At 42.3% G+C, this 21,137-nt stretch overlaps 1 protein-coding gene and 1 long non-coding RNA gene across 3 annotated transcripts; one reads left to right on the forward strand and one right to left on the reverse strand.

Annotated features, from left to right (window-relative positions):
* Positions 1 to 4,098: 4,098 nt before the first annotated feature.
* LOC109865666 (potassium voltage-gated channel subfamily A member 2-like) lies at positions 4,099 to 11,532 on the reverse strand. 2 transcript variants are annotated; one of them, XM_020454145.2, is made up of 2 exons: positions 10,891 to 11,532; positions 4,099 to 10,043 (listed from the first exon to the last, which is right to left on the reverse strand). In XM_020454145.2, the coding sequence occupies exon 2, from the start codon at positions 9,902 to 9,904 to the stop codon at positions 8,420 to 8,422; it is 1,485 nt and encodes a 494-aa protein (XP_020309734.1). In that variant the 5' UTR covers positions 9,905 to 10,043; positions 10,891 to 11,532; the 3' UTR covers positions 4,099 to 8,419. The 2 variants fall into 2 exon arrangements, with proteins under 2 accessions (XP_020309734.1, XP_020309651.1); XM_020454062.2 differs by having other exon boundaries at positions 10,881 to 11,532.
* A 4,784-nt stretch (positions 11,533 to 16,316) lies between these two features.
* Positions 16,317 to 20,959, forward strand: LOC116375809 (uncharacterized). Its single transcript, XR_004211188.1, has 2 exons — positions 16,317 to 16,537; positions 19,253 to 20,959. It is a non-coding gene; the product is annotated as an uncharacterized LOC116375809 (long non-coding RNA).
* The last annotated feature ends 178 nt before the right edge of the window (positions 20,960 to 21,137 follow it).

Genomic DNA, 21,137 nt, shown 5'->3' on the forward strand with positions numbered 1-21,137 from the left:
CTGTATCTGCCAGCTGTTGGCTAGAGCGCAGGTGCCTAGACCAGAGTAGGAAACAATTTGTGACAAAACTATCGGTAGAGTTGAAAATGCGATTGGAACACTTTGAGCGTTAGATTTTTATTTGGTACATGAACATTTTTGCGAAAATAAAAAAATGTGTGCACTGCGCCATCAAGCACTGATTTCTATTCACAACATGTCCGTTTGGTGGAAAACACACCACTTGCATATTTTCTTCATGCAGATTCTAGAATATTCACATGAAAATCTGTCACCAATTGGATGGAAACCTAGATACTGGCATACACACACACTGCACACACATACAGTACATGCACACACTGGTAGACACACACTGAATAAGCATACACACACACGATTATCCCTGACACTAGGGCAAAGCATAAGCGTGACCACCTGCCCCAGTCGTGTGATCTCCTATCCTGGGGAGAGATGCCAGTGAGCACAGGCTGTTTCACCACACCTCAATCTGCTCCCCTCCCACCTGTCTCTCCTTGCTCTCCTTACTCTGTCTCTCCCTGCTTCCCTCCCACCTGTCTCTCTCTGCCCTACTCTCCTTTCTCGGTCTCTCCCTGCCCTACTCTCATTGTCTCTCAATCTCTCCTGGTTCTGTTCTCCTATCTCTTTCCCTCTGCCTTTCCCTCTGTCTCTCCCTGCCTTTCCCCCTGTCTCTCCCTGGCCTCCACTTCTTCCTGTGTCTCCTTTTAGCCATGGTGCAGAGCTGCACTGCACTGTAACTAATGACTTCAGCAGAGAGATGTATGTCTGCAGTTCCAATGCACAGTGTTTTAAGTAGTGCAGCACTAAAACGTTTTGTTTCATATAAAATGTGAATTTGGATCTTTTGTCACAGGTAGCCTTCATAAATGTCATGGCATATTAGAATACTTTGGTGACAGTAATCATTCTATAGAGGACATAGAAACCCACCATATATGGAATACAAATTGGAAAGCGAGATAGAATATGAATAGACTATGACGGGACCCCAGATGTAGAGCTGTGATTAATTGCCAGCTGGTTGCAGCAAACACCAGTTTCTCTCTAAATTGACGTGGCAGAATTCACAAGCCTGACAAATGCTCTCTATCTTGCTCCTCTTTTTCCCATGAAAGAGAAAGAGTCCTGGAAACGGATGAATGCAAATATCAACTAGAGTCTGTCTCAGCCTCCTCCCTAATTACCATGAGATGGTGGACTGGGAAACGAGTGTCAGAGAAAGTCCACGGTGAATGATTCCTTAAAGAATATACACCTCCTCCTTCTCCTCCCTCTCCTCTCCTGCTCGTGTCTCTCTCTCCAACACACCCCTATCTCTCTCTCCCCCATATATCTTGCTCTTTCCTACCCCCTCCCTCTCTTTCCCCATCTCTCTCTCCAACAAAAAGGCTATTAATAGTACATTCTGCTCTCTCTCTCTCTCTCTCTCTCTCTCTCTCTCTCTCTCTCTCTCTCTCTCCCCCCCTCTCGCTCCTTAAAGATGCAGTCCGAGATCTTATGCACTTACAAATTTGTAACATATTGTACGACGTAACATATCATACAAAATGGATGACGTACCACACAATTGTGCATAATTTTCGGGGACCCATTTTGGTTCGTGAGCAGTACTTTGAAAACCACTGGCTGAAATTATACAAAGCTTTGGATCATCACTTTAAAGGATGAAGCAACCAAAGATGCCAGGAGGCATTGTAAATGTCCTCCACACAGCTGAGGGCTACAAAGACTCTGCGCTGAATGTACTAAGAATAACAACAAAACGCTCTTTGATCGTTTCACAGCATTTGTATAGACATAGACAGCTAGCAATGGTTCTGCTAAAATTATCCTTCAAATCGATGAGCAAACTAATTCCTTGTTAGATGTTGAATACAATATTCAATTATTCCCTCTCTCAAACATGAAATATACAAACCATCATTCTCAGTGAGAGCCATTACACTTTTGCATGCATATCTAATTCAATTGATGGCATAAATATAATAAAATACTTATTGAGTTATCGTCTTTATTTTTAATTCATTTCATGTCTATGCATACCTTTCTATCATTTATGTCCAGGTTTTGGGGTGTATTCATTTGATTTAATTTAGATTTTGTCATTGTTTTATCAAAGACTGCAGATAAAATTGTGCTAATTCTGGTGCAATGCATCAAATACCAGAATTCATGTTCAAATTTCAGATGGCCACTGACAAATAAACAAAATAATATCAATAACAACATACAGTGCCTTCAGAAAATATATCAATATCAACATACAGTGCCTTCAGAAAATATATCAATATCAACATACAGTGCCTTCAGAAAATATATCAATAACAACATACAGTGCCTTCAGAAAATATTTCACACCTCTTGACTTTTTCCACATTTTGTTGTGTTGCAACCTGAATGTAAAATGGATTAAATTTAGATTTTGTGTCACTGGCATACACACAATATCCCACAATGGTCAAAATAAATAGCTTAATAAGTCACATAATAAGTTGTATGGACTCACTCTGTGTGCAATAATAATTTACCATGATTTTTGAATGACTACCTCATCTCTGTACCCCTCACATACAATTATATTTAAGGTCCCTCAGTTAAGCATTGAATTTCAAACACAGATTCAACCACAAAGACTAGATAGGTTTTCCAATGCCTCGCAAAGAAGGGCACCTATTGGCAGATGTATAAAGTAAAATAGACATTGAATATCCCTTTGAGCACAGTGAAGTTATTAATTACACTTCAAACATCCAGTCCATACAAAGATCCAGGAGTCCTTCCTAACTCAGTTGCCGGAGAGGAAGGAAACCGCTCAGGGATTTTACCATGAGGCCAATGGTGACTTGTTTAATGGCTGTGATAGGAGAAAACTAAGGATGGATCAACAACATTGTAATTATGCCACAATGCTAACCTAAATGACAAACTGCAAAGAAGTTAGCCTGTACAGAACATGCATCCTGTTTATAACAAGTCACTAAAGTAAAACTGCTAAAAATGTGGCAAAGAAATAAACTTTATGTCCTAAATACAAAGTGTTGTGTTTCACTGAGTACCACTCTTCATATTTTCAAGCATGGTGGTGGCTGCATCATGTTATGGGTTATGCTTGTCATCGGCAAGGACTGTGGAGTTTTTTTTAGGATAAAAATAAATGGAATAGAGCTAAGCACAGGCAAAATCCTAGAGGAAAACTTGGTTCAGTCTTCTTTCCAACAGACACTGGGAGACAAGTTCACCTTTCAGCAGGACAACAACCTAAAACACAAGGCCAAATATACACTGGAGTTACTTACCAAGATGACATTGAATGTTCCTGAGTGGCCTAGATATAGTTTTGACTTAGATCGGTTTGAAAATCTATGGCAAGACTTACTTACAAATGGCTATCTGGCAATGATCAACAACCAATTTGAAGGAGCTGAACAATTTAAAAAATGACAATGTGCAAATATTGTACAATCCAGGTGTGCAAAGCTCTTAGAGACTTACCCAGAAATATTCACAGCTCTATTTGGTGCCAAAGTTGATTCTAACATGTATTGACTCAGGGGTGTATATTATATATTTCTGTATTATATTTTCAATAAATGTGCACAATTTCTAAAAACCTCTTTTCACTTTGTCATTATGGGGTATTATGTGTAGATGAGGGATGAAATGCATATATTTTTTTGTACATTTACAATTAAGGCTGTAAAACAACACAATGTGGAATAAGTCAAGGGGTATGATTACTTTCTGAATGCACTGTATCTAATTTACCACCATGTATGGATAAGGGGAAAAAGGCCTTTCACACAGTAAAAACACACAAAACACAGTTTGGTTTAATGATTATTTTCTTCGTTATTTATATGACTTTGTTATCATGGTTATGGTCATTTTGAAGGATTATATGCATTTTAGTTTGACATGTTTTTCTTGTCCACAGATTGTCTTTTTGCTCCTGTAGTGTGCAGATCACACTCATTTAAATCCAGACCTCACTTAGCATTATAGTACATTGTCCATTTTTTGGGGGCTCCATAATCCATTGTTGTTATGTACAGTATTTTCCTCACATTTCTTTTCATAGAAAAAAAATCTGGTCCATTGTACCAAAGTTGATAGTTGCAGTCGGGGTAGGCCAGTGTTGAAGGTGAAGGCGCTATACTGTATCAGACATACTGTAGCTGTGTTTCTACGGTGTCATTCACTTTCAGACCACAGAAACACACTCTCTTGTTCTGACATACACATGCATAAACAGTCGATTGAATAGCTACTACATGTGTAGCTACTTGAACGTTTACTCTGTTGGTGATGTAAACCATACAGTGCAGTACAAAGCTTTCACTGTGCCCCAAATTAAATCAATTCAAATCAAAAAAAGGAAAATCAAACTGCTTTTTCACTCAGAGTGTTTATGCTGTATTTTCAGGACAGGTCAGGTGTGGTTTTACACTCAGAGTGTTTATGCTGTATTTTCAGGACAGGTCAGGTGTGGTTTTACACTAATATTCAATGACAATGTTGGCGAGACGAACAGCTTGTGGGATGGATTCACTTTCAGCCCAGTTACTTATGACCTCCAATTCAGCATTTGTTTTATAACACACAGTGCAGTTTTCCTTTATTTGTATTGATTGAATTAATTGGGGCCTGTGCTTCGCTGTAAAAGTGGAGGGGCACTCATCATCGCTTACAATACTCAAATTCAAACCAACCCAGAATCTGCAGAGAAACAAAAACACAATTCTGAAACTGCTCTACTTTTCTGTATTTCTGTGTTTTCCCATATTCATGGTTTGTTTGAACCTTGTGTTTATATTTCCAATCAACAGTTCATCTCTGCATAGACTTTTGAGAGCATTTTCTGTTGGGAATCCTTCTGACTGTGCTTTAGCTGGTGAAACCCTCTGTACACTTTCAGTTGTAACGGTCTCGTAATGATTACTATAAAGCAAAAGATACATTTTTGATTTTCACATAGTAATTCTGCACATTGATAAAAATGGGTATACTCCATATATGGTTGTGCTCAGAGCATCTAGTAAACAAACTGTTGATACTCAACTACAATGTTTCTATTTTGATATGTTGCTAAATTTGAGTGTGTGTTGAATCAGAGTGTGCCCAATTCAAACAAAATAAGCATGCTATCTCATGATGTGTTTTGGGAAGATCTGTCCATTGAAAAAAGCAAATAGAAAAATTATTTAAAAAAATACAAACCATTTGCATGCATAGACTATGACTTGTTTTGGTCATACTGTGAGCAGTTTTGTCTTACTATGCACACATGCATGAATGGCTGTCACTTTAATGCAGCTGTACAACCAAGCTAAGATTCTGACATTCAGAGGTGGGCTCTACATGCACACACTTACACACACACAGACGCACGCACGCACGCACGCACACACACACACACGCACGCACGCACGCACGCACACACACACACACACACACACACACTTACACACCACATAATGGTGTACCTATCCACATCATGCACTGTTGATGTATATGATGTGTGTTTTGGACAGCGTGGTGCATTGGTATTAGATGAGAAGTGTTACTGCTAGAATAAGGGTGAACATAATAACATCATGTTAGAGTAATGGAAGCATCAATAAGCAGGGTTCCAGACCCAGATTATTTTTCAATTCAAGTTCCTTTCCAACACATTTCATCTCTCCAAAATAAGTAGCGATTGCAGTTGCACAAAGTACTGCCAATTGAAGACACAAAAGAGGAAAGGAACATGGTGAGGACAGAGGAAGGGACCGGGAGCTAAGAACCTCACCTCTGTCCATCTAGCGTGAATAAACATTGCGGCAATGGTGGCAGACATTTAGGCATAAAACGTAAATGAGAAGACAGACCAGACACATTAGAGTAAAAGCTAACATCCTTGTGGCTATGCTAACCAATATTGACCAAAAGGTCAATTAGATGCAATCCATTTCACCATTTGTTAGTGCTGGCTAAACATCCTCAGCTTTGCTAGTACTCTCCTGTGTCCTGAAGTTCACTATGAAAAGATGTAGAAAGACAGGAGACTCAGAAATGTCGTGAGAGACCTAGAACTCTGTAGTTCAGAGTTGCTACACGGCTACATACTTCAGCCGTTGGCAATATAAACCATCTCTCCTTCGAGTATGATAATATTTAGATAATGCTCATATTTTCTTATTGAGGGATGCAACTACCATAGATATATTACTGTACCTCCACTTCTCCTGTGAACTCGCTAGTGTATTAGGCATGCATGTCTTTGGCACTCTGTCCAACAGACAGTCCCTGAAACGGGGCTACACCATCAGTGCTGAAAATAAACAAGTGTCATTGTTCATATCATAAAACAAACATAGCAACGATCTGCATATCATCAAGGATTATCGGATTAACGCTATCATCTCCATCATGGTCATCCTCATCTCTAAATCGTCAGCTGAATGTAAATTCCCCTTCTTATACGTCCCAGATTGCTTTGTTATCACAGATTAAAGTATGTAAGTAGATAATGAGATAAATATAGGTATCGTATTAAATAGTTTTCTTAGGCATCTTTGATCTTCAATTCATGCTTCTAGGAATGTATTGAGGTCATGCAACACTAGGAAAGCAGCATTCAGTAAGCCTACTTGTTTTAAAGGCAGTTTAGGGAGGAAACATCGTTTTATACATGTCCCTTTAGTCGTCCCAATGGTTCATCATGAAGACACAATGGACCCAGTTGAACAAGGCAGCCGTGAGTCGAGTCTGTCTGTAACTGAGATTAATGCTGCAACTACACTGTATGGGTGCTGTAATTAATTAACTAATGCATTTTACCTCAAATTACAGCACAGCTGCAATGTCGGTGGTATGTAAACACCTCTATGTTTTCAGCTCAGCGGTGTGGCAACAAGACTATGACAATGAACTCTACATGGAATGTTACATTTAGGTCAAATGTAAGGAATACAATATCCTCCAAGCTATAGGGCTGGTTTGGGGCATGGTATCCTTTCAGACACCATTGTAACCTACGTATGTTAGATAATAACCTCTCGACATCCCTTCATATGTATGATAGAAGGTTATAGAGGGCAAGACAATAAACAGTGTCTTTGGAGCAATGCTAGTTGTGTGAGTGAGAATACTCATTCAGATAAGAACTCCATGCAACAATCAACTGGCTACAGTTACTACCTACAGTACCTATCTAGCTACAGTAACAGGTTACAGTCACAACTATTTACCTATCTATATGAGTTAAGTGGTAAATAAGTAAAAATGAAAGAGGAAGAGACATTCACTTTGTCCTCAGAGCTGCAGTAAGACAGGTTCAGGTGAGTGGAGGAGGGAGGCTTGCGTTGCCATGTACAGTAAACACATAAACGATGTAAGACTAGAGCAGTGAAAAGTCAAGGCCTTTTGTCATTCATCAGATACTGATGTTCCTGAAGAAAAGATGTGAAACCATTATAAAGCTTATGGAGCTGATGGATGTCCTACATCCCGTATATATTGTGAATGATTACTACAGTACCACACTCCTCGTGTGTCTCAGGCTCAGGCCATGACAGGCCTCAGCCACCAGGCAAAAACGGGTTGAATCAACGTTGTTTCCACATCACTTCAACCCAAATATTCAATGTAATGACGTCTTCAATGTAATGGAATTTCGTATTTTTTTCACCCAAATTTGAACCTAAATCCAATGACATGGTGACATGTTTTGTTGATTTCATTTTGAATTCACGTTAGCTGACAACTCAACCAAATGTAAATCAAAAATAGACTTTGAACTGATGTCTGTGCCCAGTGGGCAGCAACGGAGCATGTCCGCCTTATGTTCACACGTTCTGTAATCTCCAAGTAGTTCACCACAGGACGGGTTTGTTTAGTTTGCTCCAGGAAGCAGCATTTTGTAGCACGCAAACAGGAAGCAAAGTGTACCTTTGACGATGGAGGGAGACCAGGGTAGCGGCAGGTGCAGGGGGGCTGAAGCAGGATTGGTGGTGGGGTTATTCTGGAAGCGATAAATCACCTTTTTTAGCTACATTTCTCCTCTTTTTTGTACTACCGTTGTGAGCAGGTCATTTTACTATTGGAATAGTCACACTGACAAAGCCAACTCCATGCAGACATCAACACGCAGAATTGTGATTATAAGATTTAAAGTCTGACAGAAGGTCAGTATGAGGGCAAGGTGTGAGGCGCTAACAGTGGGAGTTAGCAGTGGGAGTTAGGGGAGGAGTGAGCACATAGTTTATGGTGTTTTTCATCATAAAGAAATGATGAGTACAGTTATACGTCCTGAATCTATTGCCTTGAGATTCCAGCAGCACATGTGAAATGGGAGGCTACACACCTGCCCCATCCTTTGACCTCTCAACCTCACTGAGAGGACAATGCCAGCTGGCTACACATCTGTGAGCATTTTGGTGATGTTGACATAGTTTGTGTTGGCCAGCGTAGTGCAGTTGGCCTGAGTCTTGAGGTTCTCTTCTGGGAGGTCCTCAATACTGTTGTTCACCCCTTCCTGGATCTCCATGTAGTCTGATTTACTGATGGTGGAGCCGCTCCGGCTCTTCTTCAGCTCTTCATTCGAGTCCTCTTTGGCGACTGGGCCTAGGCACTGAGCCTGCTCCTCGCCCTCCGTCTCACGGTGGTAGAAGTAGTTGAAGTTGGAAACGATGACAGGCACGGGCAAGGCAATTGTCAGCACACCTGCAATGGCGCAGAGGGAGCCCACAATCTTGCCACCAATAGTGGTCGGGACCATGTCGCCATAACCTACTGTCGTCATGGAGACAACAGCCCACCAGAAGGCGTCAGGGATGCTTTCAAACTGTGACTCGGGCTCATCAGCTTCCGCAAAGTAGACAGCACTGGAGAACAGTATGACTCCAATAAAGAGGAAGAAGATCAGCAGACCCAGCTCCCTCATACTAGCCTTCAGGGTCTGGCCCAGGATCTGAAGTCCCTTGGAGTGTCGTGACAGCTTGAAGATTCGGAAGACTCGCACTAGACGGATGACCCTGAGAATAGCCAGGGACATGGCTTGCTGACCGGCCTGGCCATCCTCTGGTTTCTCAGCCAGCTCTGTGGCCAGTGTGATGAAGTAGGGGATAATGGCAACAACGTCAATGATGTTCATGACGTTACCAAAGAAGCCTGATTTGCTTGGGCAGGCAAAGAGGCGCACCAGGAACTCAAAGGAGAACCAGATGATGCAGAGCGTCTCCAGGATGAAGAATGGGTCAGTGAAGTAGGTGGACGTGAAGTAGATTGTGGTGTTGGTGTTGGTGTCAAAGACACTGTGCGGTTCGTCGTCGTCGTTGCGGAAGATGGGCAGGGTTTCCAGACAGAAGCTTACGATAGAGATGAGGATGACCATGACGGAGATGATAGCGATAATCCTAGCGGGTCCTGAGCTCTCTGGGTACTCAAACAGCAGCCACACTTGTCTCTGAAACTCATTGTCAGGAAGGGGCCTCTCTTCCTCCTTGACGAAACCCTCATCCTCTCTGAACAGCTCAATGGCTTCATCCCCCAATTCATAGAAACGTATCTCCTCTGAGAAAATATCAAGGGTCACATTGGCCGGCCGCCGTAGCCTCCCTCCTGACTGGTAAAAATAGAGAATGGCATCAAAGCTGGTTCGGCTGCGGTCGAAGAAGTACTCGTTTCTCAGTGGGTCGAAGTAGCGCATCCTCTTTTTGGGGTCCCCCAGCAGAGTATCGGGGAATTGGGAGAGGGTTTTAAGCTGTGTCTCAAAACGCAGCCCAGAGATGTTGATGACCACTCTCTCGCAGCACTCATGGTCAGCGTCAGGGTCGTACTCAGCCGGGTTCCCCGGGTGTGCTGCCGCCTCATCAGAGGGGTCACCAGTGGCTACAGTCATTCTGCGGGGGGAGCAGGCGCCTGCACTTTTCAGTGGGGCTGGGCCCTGCAGCCTGGAAACTGTAGGGAGGGGGGTGGAGGAGAGGGAGGGGGGTTCAATGCCGTAAAGACCGGTTGGCTCACCTCATGGATGGATCTGTCTGGAAGGGACAGAGACCAGAGATAATTTAAATAATATAACATAAGCAATTCATTTGATAGCATTTGTGTTTTTCTGTCTGTCTGTCCTCTCAAGCCATATATTATACTGTAATGGAACAATGGCATAAAAGTTACAAAAATGTGCTTCTGTAGGCTACAACCAAAGTATTCAGCTTTCTAAAACATACATAAACTACTATAAATGTGGAGAAACGTAGTGTATGCCCAGAGCTCAATGATCCAACTCGTTTCCAACTAGCATAGATATAGTTTATGAATCGGGGCATGAGCTCCTTATAATCTGCTGCAATGGATCATATCCATTCACCTGCAGTGAAATCATGCATGAACGTACCTTTGCAATATAGGAACCAAATCTATACAGATTGCCCCTTAGTTTATAATATAAAACCAATAACTGAATAGTGAAAAAAGTATGCACTCTTTTTTTCTGTTCCAAGAAGCCCTCGATGTCACTTTTTCATCATTCACTTTAAGGTAGTTTTGTTGGAGCATTTTAGACTGGTCTCAAATGGTGACTGTCTCTGAAATATTCAAAAACATCCATAAATTATTAACCGGCAGTAGGAAAAACGTTTCAATAGAAAAAATAGTCTGTCTCTGCCCTCTACACCATCTCTTGCATCTTCCATAAAAGAGGCATATTGTTGTTAAGCGCTATTCAGTTGATAAATACTCAGAAGCTAATAATAATACGGGCTATTTTGTTCAATGGTCATCTACTGTCTCCCCTTCACTGCAGAGGTCGAGTAGACTTTTCTGAATGAAAGTCGTGTAGGTTATAGCAGACGTTTTCAACACCATAGGCTACATACCAGCATTCACCTTGTTGAAAACGGGGTGTTAGTTGCTGTTCCCATTGGTCACTTGGTATTAGGGAATAAATAGCCAGTGGCCAACAATCCCTCCGGTGCTAATCCCTCCGGTGATTTAGATCCTGAGAAGAAGAAACGAATCTATTTCCTATTCGGGACCGTTAATAATACGATCATCATGTTGTCTGCAGCATCACCACTCACGCGCACCGGCGTTGGAGAGGTACAGAATGCGGGTGTGTCCTCGCCTCCCCCTCCCCGTCTTCGTTCCTCGCTCAGGTTGTCGTAGGATGGCGATTGACACAAAAAAGGAGGGGATAGGGTTCCGACCTGGAGGAATGGTACTTCTGGTAAAAGCCAAAGGTGCTAAGATCGGCAGAATTCTATGCATCCAGTGTCCTTAGCCGCTATGACGTTGCCCGCATCAGACAGCCGCAAAGGTAACTGTCCTCATATGGTGCTCAGTGGCAACATCTGCAAAAATAAAAGCAAGCAGGGGAGGTGGCGGGGAGGCGTATTACAACGTGTGATATTACCAAAAAAAAGTAAATTAGTAGGCCCACAAGATGCAGACGAACACAGAGATGGGTAGTGGGTTAGACTAACGGGTTATCATTGTGCTGATGGATAACGTTTAAGTTACCAGGCAGGAAAAAAATTATATGCTGCAATCATGATTCGTCACAATAACCCTAGTCAACTACATGTGTCGTATTAAAAGGTAATCCTGACAAATAAATTGAAAGTCATGCGTGGGCTAATTGACAAATGCTCAATAAAAAATCACATTATTTTCTCCATCATTTATTACAGTATATAGAATACAACAGTTTGTAAAACGCAGAATGCTGACAGAAATGCTCATGCAAGGGGATATGTCTGTGGTTGTCTGCAGTTTAATGAATAGAGAGGATTCAAGCCATGCAGCCTCCTTATACATTGTAAAGAGAACAGAATCTTCCGACATTGACTTGAAATGACATGCATGAAGAATCACCCTGGACTGAGAGACAGATTATGCAATTCCTCAGTGTCAGATCCCGAATCATTGGCATCTGCATCACTTTCTCTGTTCTCTGCTTTGTTGGGGGTAAGGCATGCTTTAATTACCCTAGGTCTCAGTCCTTCTAATGATCAGTACAGCCATTAGCCTGGTGTAGCCGTATCTACAAAGCTTAGTCAAACCTGCAGTCGGGCACTGCTATGCATACAAAGAGACAGGGGATGGAGAATGGGCGAGAAAACGCGCTCTCTCCACCCGCGCTGTGTAGCCTACCACTACTCACCTTATCTGCAGCGAAGGATATTTAAAGGGAACGCATCTTTTTTATTTAACTAGGCAAGTCAGTTAAGAACAAATTCTTATTTACAATGATGGCCTACCGGGGAACAGTGGGTGAACTGACTTGTTTAAGGGCAGAATGACAGATTTTACCTTATCAGCTCGGGGATTTGATCCAGCAACCTAACCTTTCAGTTACTGGCGCAACGCTCTAACCACTAGGCTACCTGCCGCCCAGTCTAGGCCTTTATTAATAGCTAATAATTGTATATTCATGTGAAATGTAAGCTATCATTCACTATGAACGACCCAGTTAACAGTGTTAACTATGTAACTGTGTAACTTACAACTTTAATTATGCAGTAACACTGTAGGCTGCTATTTTGTTATCTGACATAGGCCTAATGTCATAACGTCATGCATAACTTCCAAGTGCTTCGGTTATTAAAGTGATCCCCCGAAATTATTATGTCAAATCAAATCAAATGTATTAATATAGCCCTTCTTACATCAGCTGATAACTCAAAGTGCTGTACAGAAACCCAGCCTAAAACCCCAAACAGAAAGCAATGCAGGTGTTGAAGCACGTTGGCTAGGAAAAACTCCCTAGAAAGGCCAAAACCTAGGAAGAAACCTAGAGAGGAACCAGGCTATGTGGGGTGGCCAGTCCTCTTCTGGCTGTGCCGGGTGGAGATTATAATAGAACATGGCCAAGATGTTCAAATGTTCATAAATGACCAGCATGGTCAAACAATAGGTCTGGGACAGGTAGCACGTCCGGTGAACAGGTCAGGATTCCATAGCCGCAGGCAGAACAGTTGAAACTGGAGCAGCAGCATGGCCAGGTGGACTGGGGACAGCAAGGAGTCATCATGCCAGGTAGTCCTGAGGCATGGTCCTAGGGCTCAGGTCCTCCGAGAGAGAGAAAGAAAGAGAAAAAGATAGAATTAGAGAGAGCATACTTAAATTCACACAGGACACCAGATAAGACAGGAGAAGTACTCTAGATATAACAAACTGACCCTAGCCCCCCAACACATAAACTGCTGCAGCATAAATACTGGAGGCTGAGATGATGATGATACCCCCAGACAGGGCCAAACAGGAAGGATATGACCCCACCCACTTTGCCAAAGCACAGCTCCCACACCACTAGAGGGATAGCTTCAACCACCAACTTACCATCCTGAGACAAGGCCGAGTATAGCCCACAAAGATCTCCGCCACGGCACAACCCAAGAGGGGGCGCCAACCTAATTATGTCATATGAAACTGTGACACTTTCCAAACATGAGGGAGATAACTAGGGGAGTGGTTTCATAATTGTTGGACAATTTCTAAATGTCAATGACACAGCAGCTTAGAGTTTTGTTCGGTTCTGCATCCTCATATTGTCATCAATAGGGGCATCCCAAAAATATTTCTTACATTTTAAAAGACATACAGTTTTACTAATTTAAGGAATGACTGCTACTGTATATGTAATATGAGCTACGATTCAGTTAAATAATCAAAAATAAAAAAAGATTCTCATCTGGGGTGATTCTCCAGTCATCATCAGAAGGCAGTTAACATGTATGGCCACAGCTTAAACAGGCAGAAAACAACACAGACACCCTTCCTCTCACCAGTCACAACATTGCATCACTCACAGACCCAGTCACTGTGAAGGACTCCCACTAACAGGACACTATACTTTGACTCACTGTGCAAGGATTTAAACAGGGACTTGTAGATACCTTTAATAGGATTTCTTATGAAATGATGAGTTACATGGCAGATGTTTGGAAATGGTTTTGTCACTCTACATGTCTTTAGTTTTCCTTTAGAGAGAGTGCAGAGAGTTTGTCTTTAGTTTTCCTTTAGAGAGAGTGCAGGGAGTTTGTCTTTAGTTTTCCTTTAGAGAGAGTGCAGGGAGTTTGTCTTTAGTTTTCCTTTAGAGAGAGTGCAGGGAGTTTGTCTTTAGTTTTCCTTTAGAGAGAGTGCAGGGAGTTTGTCTTTAGTTTTCCTTTAGAGAGTGCAGGGAGTTTGTCTTTAGTTTTCCTTTAGAGAGTGCAGGGAGTTTGCCTTTAGTTTTCCTTTAGAGAGAGTGCAGGGAGTTTGTCTTTAGTTTTCCTTTAGAGAGAGTGCAGGGAGTTTGTCTTTAGTTTTCCTTTAGAGAGAGTGCAGGGAGTTTGTCTTTAGTTTTCCTTTAGAGAGAGTGCAGGGAGTTTGTCTTTAGTTTTTATTTAGAGAGAGTGCAGAGAGTTTGTCTTTAGTTTTTATTTAGAGAGAGTGCAGGGAGTTTGTCTTTAGTTTTTATTTAGAGAGTGCAGGGAGTTTGTCTTTAGTTTTCCTTTAGAGAGTGCAGAGAGTTTGTCTTTAGTTTTCCTTTAGAGAGAGTGCAGGGAGTTTCACAGCCTGGTAAACTCTCTGACTCTGGTACTGCCCCATTTGGATGATGACTCATAGAAAGCTATAGTCTGCTTTCTTACACCATTCACAGCTCACAAATACACTTTACATGATGTCAAGTGAAAAGTGAATGAAAGCTGCCTACATGACTTGAAACATTGTGAACTTTTGTAGGTGATATAAGTCGTTTGTAGGTGGCATTGAGCATTATTATTGTGTGACTTTGAGAGTTAATAAACGTCAAGAGCGATACCAAAATACAATTGAATTATGTTTGTTCATATTTTACAAAACAATTAATGATGCAGACAGGGGGAGGGGGATCAATAGTGAATGCCATTCTGGCCAAAAGGAGCAAGGAGAGAAAGTGCAAGGAGAGCAGCAATGACCTGAATGACCTGCTGTGTCAAAGGTTGGGAATCCCCTGCAAGAGGAGGAGGAGGTGGAGGGATAGGGGAAGGAGCAAGCTGGTGATTTGTGTGAGACTTGGCTTCATCAAGGTTACTACTGGCAGCAGCCCCTATAGTAGGAGAGGGACTGTCAAAAGGCTGCCCCTGCAGCCCTGTACTGTCTGCCACACATGCGTACACCTTTTCCACTGTCCCTTAATGGATTTCCCAGGTTCCCCCTGACAGCACAGACATTATTTATGAGATAGGGGCCCGTTACAAAGCCTGTTAATGCAGTCTCATGAAGCTCAGTTCACGTTGCATTAGCTATCTACCCACCGGGCACACACTGGTTGAATCAACATTGTTTCCACGTAATTTCAATCAACAAGGACTAGACATTGAATTGACTTCTGTGCCCAGTGGGTACTTAAATTAAACGTGAAGGCCCTAGTGCTCTAAGTCAGGGGTGTCAAACATATGGGCCGAGGGGGTCCAATTTGGCCCGGGGTGGTTTGAGTAAAAAAGGAAACAATAATAATAATAATATATGCATTTTTTTAGTTTTTTTAGTTTTGTTTTGGGGTGGGGACGATCTCAATATACTTTAAAATGACAAAAACTAAATTGAAATAGTGTAGAAATAGTAATGCACCTACATTCATATCGTTTCTATCAGGGATCAAGGTAAGACCCAGATGCAGACTGTCTAAGTAACAATGTTTATTGTAGAGACAGGGCCAGGCAAAGACAGGTCAAGGCGGGCAGGGGTCGAATATCCAGGGTAGGGCAAAGGTACAGGACGGACGGCGGACTCAGGGTCAGGGACAGGCAGGGTTCAATAATCCAGAGGTGGAGCAAAGGTAGAGGATGGCAGGCAGGCTCAGGGTCAGGGACAGGCAGGGTTCAATAATCCAGAGGTGGAGCAAAGGTACAGGACGGCAGGCAGGCTCAGGGTCATGCAGAGAGGTCAGGCGGGTGGACAGGTACAGGGTCAGGACAGGAAAAGGTCAAAACCGGGAGGACTAGCAAAGAGAGGCTGGGAAACGATAGGAGCTGACAGGAAAAACGCTGGTCAGTTTGAATGAACAAGACAAACTGGCAACAAACATACAGAGAACACAGGTATAAATACACAGGGGAATAATTGGGAAGATGAGCAGCACCTGGAGGGGGGTGGAGACAAGCACAAGGACAGGTGAAACAGATCAGGGCGTGACAGTTTCTTGTTAAGTTTAGGCATTAACTCAGCATTTTTAAGGCTAGGTTTAAGTTTAGGCATTAACACCAAATTCTTAAGGTTAGGCATTAACTCCGAATGGTTAAGATAAGGGTCAAAGTTTGGGATAGGCTTAAAACAAAAATATAATTGTTGGAATTGAACATACAAGCTTTTGAACCAGCTTTTGAACCAGATGCAGATGCTCACTCCCATCCGACAACTCCATCCACAATGCCCTAGCAAAACTGAAACCTACTTGAAGGTAACAGCGCTCATGCCCTCAACCATGGATGGACATCGAACACTGAATTGTATCATGGGTGACCTGCCTGGTTTCTTGACTGTGTCCAACTCACAGGGAGCAAAATGGGTAGGGGACAATTTTTGCTCATTTTTGACAGCAAGGAAATATAACACCTTTTCAGTGCGGCCCTCCAGGCCACGTTGAAAACCTAATGCAACCCCTGGGCAAAATGAGTTTGGTGTGCGTTTCAATCAGGTGGTGGTGGGGGTGAAGGCTAAGGGGTGACGACAATGAATAGCATCTGAGGGGTATGGATTGTGTGTCACTCCACACCCGTCCACTTCTCCTGATCAGTCAATACCACCAGGCCATATGAAGGAGAGCTGAGAAAAGCACCTTGATGAGTGGTGAAACTAAGGCTTTGTATCTTATGGGCTCCTTTTCTTAGATAATGTCTGGTAGCTCAACCCATTTTTCAGACCTTTGTTCCATTGACATATAGTGCTGTGGTACGGCAGTACAGTATACGGTGCAGTTAGTGGCTTTGGTTCAGTATCAACTCATTTGTTCTTGATGCATCTGTTCCCTGTCATTTACATACAGCTTGTGTTAGCATAATTAGACTTATTGAATATGCAGTACAAGTTTGTCTCTCTCACCCTGAGTAGCGTTGCAATTCTCTGGAGGGCAGTCTATTTGTGTGGAGGGTAGCAGAGAGCAGGGAGCTGTGTGTTCCAGGCAGAGGACTATTGACACTGCAATGCACCACCGCACGCTTGATAGCCTCTTGTTATAAGACGGCGCCTCATCACTGCCCACTCTGAGCAGCTTAACAGCACACACACACAATCTATACACGCTATACATGCTTACACACACACAATCTATACACGCTATACATGCTTACACACACACACAATCTATACACGCTATACATGCTTACACACACACACACACACACACACACACACACACACACACACACACACACACACACACACACACACACACACACACACACACACACACACACACACACACACACACATCAGATCACCATTTTGGCCTGTATAAATAATCAATGAACATTACTGTCCATAATTCAAAGTGAGAATCACAGTAACTGGTTAATGAAGTACTAAATACATACTTTAAAATGCTTACATTTACAATGACACAAGGACAATGGTGATTCAAACAGGGATTCAAGGACACCTTCATTCAAAGAAATACCAACTTCTTTGACATAAATAGCTTTTCAGGCAGAGCATTCATTAAGGACCCAGTTGTCAGAAGGTGAGTGTAGCTGGTGCATGAAGTCAGGCGCAGGAGAGCAGAATGAGTGAGCAACGTACTCAAAATAAAGGCACAAGGTAAACAAATACACTTGACCAATAACCAACGGTAAATATTACGCACGGGTGAACACAACACCCTTCGAAAAACCATCATAACCGAAGTGAACATAGAAATAATCAGGCACAACAAACATGGGGGAAACAGAGGGTTACATACATGAACATGTCATTGGATAATGAAAACCGGGTGTGTAGAAAATAAAGACAAAACCAATGGAAAATTGGTGATTGGTGAAAGATGGATCAGCGATGGCTAGAAGACCGGTGACGTCGACCTCCGACCGAACAAGGGGTGGGGACCGACCTCGGTGGAAGTCGTGACACCAGTGGAGAGTGGAGAGGGGCAGATTATATCTATTATATATTATGCATTTCCCTGCATTTGTTAAAAGTTGCATGAAAATGCATTTTCTTGCTGCTGGATAAGATTATGTCATTTCCTCCTGTGAACGATAACTACATTAGAGTTACAATACCCTCATTAGTGTTAAAATACATTCATTGGCGTCACAATACCCTCATTAGAGTTACAAGATGCTAATATTTTGTTACAATACCCTCACTAGAGATACAATGTCCTCATTAGACGTACACTACCCTCATTAGTGTTACAATACCCGCATTAGTGTTACAATACCCGCATTAGTGTTACAATACCCTCATTAGTGTTACAATACCCTCATTAGTGTTACAATACCCTCATTAGTGTTACAATACCCTCATTAGTGTTACAATACCCTCATTAAGATCAACATCCTTTTCCTTAGGACAGCTGGCGATTGAGCACCCCAAAGCAGAACGTTTTTACAATACATTTTCAATGAGACTGAATTCATCTTCCTCCCCTTGGGATATCAGTCATTTCAACATCATTGTGTTGGACAGAGAGAGACTATTACTGGGCAGTATCTTGTGGTCCCATGAGGAGTACAGCTAGGGGACGTGCTATACATAGGGTAGCCTAGTGGTTAGAGCTTTGGACTAGTAACCGAAAGGTTGCAAGTTCATATCCCCGAGCTGACAAGGTACAAATCTGTTGTTCTGCCCCTGAGCAGGCAGTTAACCCACTGTTCCTAGGCTGTCATTGAAAATAAGAATTTGTTCTTAACTGACTTGCCTAGTTAAATAAAGATAAAAAAAATTAAATAAAAAATACATACCATACAGGATACTGAAGGAAAGCAAGGTAGCCTGAGCCTATGCATACTGTAGAGTGCTACTAGACATGCGGCGCTGGTAATGTAGACATCCTAGGTGAACTGACTCCTCAAAAAGACCCAAGGTTAAGTACTGTAATAGTCAGACATTTTAGAAATACCCTCTGGTATGTCCTCCTCTGTGTCCTTGTGTGGTGTCCCTGTGTGGTATGTACCTCTTCTCTTCATAGACTGTCCATACTTTCTATACACACTAATATAGAAATATTTATATTCTGGCCTCTGACATTGCTCGTTTCTTTTTTTCTCTTTTTTTGTGTTGCTAGGTATTACTGCAATGTTGGAGCTAGAAACACAAGCACTCCGCTGTACCTGTGATAATATCTGCAAATATGTATACGTGACCAATAAACTTTGATTTGGTGTGGGGTGCGAGGACAGGAGGGTGAGATCCAGAGCGGGCCAGTCATACTGCAGCCTGGACCACGTACAACCACAGCAGTGAGCGCAGCATGAAGAGAGAGAGCACGGAGCAGACGCTGGAGCAGAGCCAGGACACCAGGAGAAAGAAGCACAAGGGCATTCATATCACTGCAGCAGCAGCCTCCCTCGCGGCCTGACTAGTTCACCTCAGATAGACAGAGGGGCACACATACACCACTATAGACCAATATGCTCCCAGTACGGACAGGTTGTATTAAAAATTAGTTTTTTTATCCAGCAGATGTTGGAAAGATCAAAGGTTACAGTCCATTCCAATGTGACATTTGACTGAAAGGCCAAATCCAAAACATTAGCATTTCTGACAAACAGTGAACAAATTATGACACCAACCAGTATCCTAACCTTTTGTTGCAGGGATCCATTTTCTATGAGCTCATGTGAGTTTATTTTGGCTCTGCTGCACTGCATGACTCAGGCCCTTCAGACTGTCTGCTTCCTCCAGTCAGTGAGAAGCAAGGTTGAGTCAGTGCTACTGATAAAATGTAGGATCTTAATTTGACCCGTATTGCCTCAGCAAAATAATCCTGGATTTGAACATTTAGTCCATACTGTTGCTTGATCGATGTTTAGGTCTATTAGCTGGTCGAAGTGAGGCTCCTTGAAAAGTGGAATACTGTTAATATATGGCAAGCCTGTGCGTTAGTGTGAGTTTTCAGTGAATTTATGTATATCACGAAACTCCTCTGCATTTCCTGCTGTGCAGAAAGAATTCTCAGCAACAAAAGAGTGATCAAATTAAGATCCTACATTTGTACAGGGGATTCCCTGTGTGCCATGAGGGAACTTAAATGTGTGTTGCTGGGGCCTGGGCCAGAAACAACTGGCTATCCCTTACCTCTTAGCCCCTAACCCTTGACCCCTTGGGATTATTTGGATGTGAATAGTTATTCTCTGTGTGGTTGTTTCTGCAGTACTGCAGGTTTCTGGTGCCATCACACCTGCTTCACTAAATAACCAATTGATCTTTCACACCTTGAGTAACTGAAACAGGTGTTTCACACCAGATTAAATTATGACTGTTAAATTATAACGGTTTTAGTAACATGATTATATACTGTACAGCCAGTGTGTTTAATAACACTATTGTTGTTACATCCAAACCTGAAATGCCTCTGCCGTTGTACAGTGTTGTGCTTAGTCTTATATTGTTGCTATGGTGACTGCCCCTAGGGTTTCATCAAGCAGAAGTAGGAGGCTCTGTGATCACTCCTGGAGAGTCTCTCTCTCTCCTCTGGGATGTTAGAGGTAAAGCCAAAGCACAGTGACACAGGACTTTGTCCTTCAAGAGGTCGATGCTTTCTACAGTGTCCTCTAAAGTACTAAAACATTTAGTGCAATGAAAAAGGCCTTGTAATACCCTAAGGCTTTGCCAGACTTTATTGATAGGTAGAAATTACAACACATTCAGAAAGGTCAAGATGACAACACAGTTCTGCAACTGTGTAATTTATACTTGTTAATGAAAGTTATACAAGTATTTTCTCCCCTCTAAATAATCAATTAATGTATTAATAAATTTTCTGTGAATATCTCTGGTATCCTTGGTCTCATTCAAGCTTCTTAGACTGAGCGGATAGCGGATCATCTTTACACATACGGCCAAAGAGCAGGACAGTAGAAATGAAACACTTTAGAGTAAAACCCTTTCTTTAGTAACTGGCTTGGTATTTCTATCCCTTGGGAGAAAAGGATATGGTTTGTGGGCCT

This window comes from Oncorhynchus kisutch, linkage group LG1 (genome assembly GCF_002021735.2).
Source record: "Oncorhynchus kisutch isolate 150728-3 linkage group LG1, Okis_V2, whole genome shotgun sequence".
In the NCBI taxonomy this organism is placed as follows: Eukaryota; Metazoa; Chordata; class Actinopteri; order Salmoniformes; family Salmonidae; genus Oncorhynchus; species Oncorhynchus kisutch.

Coding starts and splice junctions, on each gene's coding strand:
- LOC109865666 (XM_020454145.2), bottom strand. CDS start 9,904: ATGACTGTAGCCACTGGTGACCCCTCTGATGAGGCGGCAGCACACCCG.